General features: G+C 40.3%; 1 protein-coding gene across 1 annotated transcript; it reads left to right on the plus strand.

Moving 5' to 3' along the window:
* Window positions 1–386: 386 nt before the first annotated feature.
* Window positions 387–1,640, plus strand: LOC128920266 (uncharacterized). The gene is made up of 5 exons (XM_054227228.1): window positions 387–395; window positions 460–657; window positions 728–795; window positions 862–947; window positions 1,014–1,640. The coding sequence occupies exons 2-5, from the start codon at window positions 572–574 to the stop codon at window positions 1,140–1,142; spliced, it is 369 nt and encodes a 122-aa protein (XP_054083203.1). The 5' UTR covers window positions 387–395; window positions 460–571; the 3' UTR covers window positions 1,143–1,640.
* The last annotated feature ends 2,173 nt before the right edge of the window (window positions 1,641–3,813 follow it).

Below are 3,813 nucleotides of genomic sequence, written 5' to 3' on the forward strand. Positions count from 1 at the left end.
TATTTTACTAAAAACACAAATCACGTTAGTCTTAATTAATTTCACAAGTTAAATAAATACCTTTAACTTTAAAATCCATTAAAAATAATCTTGATTCGTTAACCTGAACAATTATCAGAACAAATTGAAGTTCGTTGTTGCTGCGAAATTAAATTTTTTTTTTTGATGTGCTTCAAAAAAATACAGGTATTCATGCATTTAATTCTATTTTTGGAAAGTACCGTTATACTATGTTTACATATAACGAGATTATCTCCATTTACGAGCTTAACTCGATAATCTGTAATTAAGAAACGAGATTTCGCATACAAAATTTCTCTCTTGATAATCCGAGATTTTAAAATTATCTCGTTTTATACAACTAGATTTTCGGTGTTATTCAGCGTGGAAAAGAGGTTTGTAAATATACTTATAATAAAGCATTAATTTACAATATATTTAAATCTATACATTTTGCAGAAAGAAGAGATCCAAGTGGAACAAAGAAGAAGTTGAACTTCTCCTGAGCTTGTGGACGGAAAAATTGCCACAGTTACGAGGTGTTAAACGAAATTCACATGTCTATAAAGACATGTCTATGGAAATGGCCACCAAAGGTTTTATATATTCCGCGAATGAAATTCGTGTGAAAATACACAATTTAACAAATAAATACAGGTAACTTTGTTTAATATTCATGTTCATTTAATATTCATATAAATGTTTTTAAAAATGTACCTATTTACAGAGATGAGAAGAGCATTCTCGGCAGCTATAAAAGTTTCAATTTAGAAACATTGGTAGAAGAGAGCACAGGTTAGTAAAATAAAATAGGAATTTTAATAGTTTGTATTTATTTTTATAAAATTTTATTTATTACAGTTTACGAAGTTGTGGAGTGTGCGCTCTCCCCAAATAACTCTTCTATAGATTCGCAAGAAGAATTTCCGACTTCAGTCGAGGAACCTGTAAAAAAAAAGAAAAAGACAAATGCATCAGTTAACATTCAATATGAGTTTTTGGATGTATTCCAGACTTCGAATACCAAAATACAGGCTGAAATTGAAGCAATTAAGGAGGATGGCAGGGAGGCCATACAAATTGAAAGAGAGAGAAATTCCATCCTGGAAAAATTTCTGGAAGTTTTTAAACAACGCATATAACTTCGTAGCTGCGTCATTTTTTTTTCTTTCTAGTCCAGGAGAAGTTCAACATCTTTCTGTTTAATGTAATGTTTTAAATGCTTAATTGTTCTGCTAATGTATTATTTAGTTTGTGAATTGAATTACTTTTGTTTTGTTAATGCTAATTTGTTAATTAACTTTTTGTCTTTTGTTTCGTTATAGTGTATCAATATGTGATATAAAAATGAACTGATTGAATATGTAATATTGAATAATATATTTAATATTGAATATGAACTGAAAATAAATACAACTTACGTAGAAATAGAGCTATTGATTTTCTGATGTTCTCAGCATTAGGGTCGTCGGTTCCAGAAATGAATAATGGATCTGGTTGCTCTCGTGGACGAGCGATTTCGAAATTATTTTGCACTTCCAACCATTTCGTGTTTATGTTGTCATTCATTTCATTTACAAAATTGTGCAAGACGCAAGAACATTTTATTATTGATATTGCGTTTTTAATATCGTTGTCAATTCCTTTCCCTATCCTTCTAATCTTCCCTATTCTTCCTTTAAACTTAGAAAGAGTTGACCAGTATGTTAGGGACAGATCTGTAGGGTCACTGGAAAGCAGGGTCACTGCAATTACACAGCACGTCATTGACGCATACCACAACAGCTGCCCTATCAGTAAGTCCACCGGCAGGCAATCCTGCAAAAGGTGGAACAGAAAACTCTCGAAACTCAGAACCGCTGTGCGCAAGCTTTTCAACAAAGCGAAACGCACAGGGTGCTGGTTGGAGTATAGGACAAGTCTGACAAACTATAACAAGGAGATCAGACAGGCAAAGAGAGACAGCTTCAGGATCTTTGGTGAAAGCGTCTCCTCGACGCCAGAGGCTGCGAGATTACATAAGGCCCTAATCAGGGGGAAAAGTGATACTACATTAGCTATTAAACTCCCTAACGGATCTTATACAACAAGCGCAGAAGACAGGATAAGAGTGCTGCTGAGTACGCACTTCCCGGAGTCGATCCCGGAAAATCAGGTTGTGGAGAAAGGTCCTTACCACCCCAAACGCACTGATTGGGCACTCGCGGGAAAGCTATTCACAGTGGACTCAGTGAAATGGTCTTTAGGATCTTTTAGAAAATTCAAGGCGCCAGGAGCGGACGGGATCTTCCCGGACCTTCTACAGCATGGAGGAGAATCCTTAATAACTCACCTGGTGGGATTGATGAGAGCGAGTCTTGCTTTAGCATACATTCCGCTCCCCTGGAGGATAGCTAGGGTCATCTTCATACCCAAAATAGGGAGGAAGGATTACTCCTTGGCCAAATCTTTCAGGCCAATCAGTCTAACATCCTTCATGCTGAAAAGCATGGAGAAGATAGTCGACAATGAGATTAGAGCAAAGGCACTCAAAGTGCAACCTTTGCACGGAAATCAGCATGCGTACAGAGCTGGCAGGTCTACCAACACTGCCCTGTATCAGCTAACAACTGATATCCGGAAATCTCTAGAGGACGGAGAAGTAGCTCTATGTGCTTTCCTAGGCATCGAGGGAGCATTCGCTAATGCCTCACACACTAGCATTATCAATGCCATGAAAAAGAGGCAAATTGCCGATCCAATCTGCAGATGGACGGTTGCGCTGCTTAGCTCGAGAATTGCTGAGACCATCTCAGGGGAAAGCACAATTCAATCGGCACCACTAGGGGCTGCCCTCAAGGGGGGGTTCTGTCTCCTCTACTCTGGAGCCTCCTGGTGTACGAACTCCTAGTGCTACTATCCGAGAAGGGAATCCGGTGTCAAGGATATGCGGACGACATAGTGATACTGGCAATAGGAAAATTCGAAAGTACCCTCTGTGATATTATTCAAAGAGGTCTTAGTCTAGCAAAACGTTGGTGCGACAGGGTTGGTCTAGGTATCAACCCTGCCAAAACAACTATCGTCCCTTTTACTAGACGGAGAACCCTGCCGGCTCTAAGGACCATTAAACTTAGCGGCAGTGATATAGGATTCTCCAGCGCAGTGAAATATCTAGGAATTACCTTGGACGCTTCTCTTCGCTGGAAAACTCAAGTGGATAATGTGGTTACCAAGGTAACCAAGGCACTCATGGTGTGTAAACGTCTGGCTGGCAGGACCTGGGGCTGCAGCCCATACATCATTAGATGGATGTACACCATGATAGTTAGACCATTTATCACTTATGGAGCGGTGGCATGGGCAGACAAGGCTTCCCTTTCTGTAGTGAAGCTAAAACTGGCCAAACTGCAAATGCTAGCCTGCGTGTGCATATGCGGAGCGATGAGGACATGTCCCACAGCAGCGATGGAGACTATTCTAAACCTCACCCCACTGCACTTTGTGATCAAACTCTGCGCCGACCAGACCATTCTGCAAATGACAGCGGATGGGTACGAAATAAACATTCAGCGCAGGTATCATAACGAGAGAATTGTCATCATGAGCGATAGCCAGGCGGCACTAAAAGCGCTTTCCTCATACGAAACGAAGTCCCGCCTGGTTAGAGAGTGTATGGATAGGCTAAATTACCTATCAGCGTGTAACAAAGTTCACCTGATCTGGGTGCCGGGACATAAGGGGATAGAAGGGAACGAAATTGCAGACGAGCTGGCTCACACAGCTGCTGCAACTATACCTACTGGGCCAGAACCCTTTCTAGCAGTGGGTCCC

The sequence above is a fragment of the Zeugodacus cucurbitae genome, chromosome 3 (assembly GCF_028554725.1).
Source record: "Zeugodacus cucurbitae isolate PBARC_wt_2022May chromosome 3, idZeuCucr1.2, whole genome shotgun sequence".
Classification (NCBI taxonomy): domain Eukaryota; kingdom Metazoa; phylum Arthropoda; class Insecta; order Diptera; family Tephritidae; genus Zeugodacus; species Zeugodacus cucurbitae.

Excerpts from the sequence above, each read along its gene's own strand:
- LOC128920266 (XM_054227228.1), top strand. The coding sequence starts at position 572 with ATGTCTATGGAAATGGCCACCAAAGGTTTTATATATTCCGCGAATGAA. Across the intron at positions 658-727 it reads AATTTAACAAATAAATACAG|AGATGAGAAGAGCATTCTCG; the intron begins GTAACTTTGTTT and ends ACCTATTTACAG. Across the intron at positions 796-861 it reads ATTGGTAGAAGAGAGCACAG|TTTACGAAGTTGTGGAGTGT; the intron begins GTTAGTAAAATA and ends TATTTATTACAG.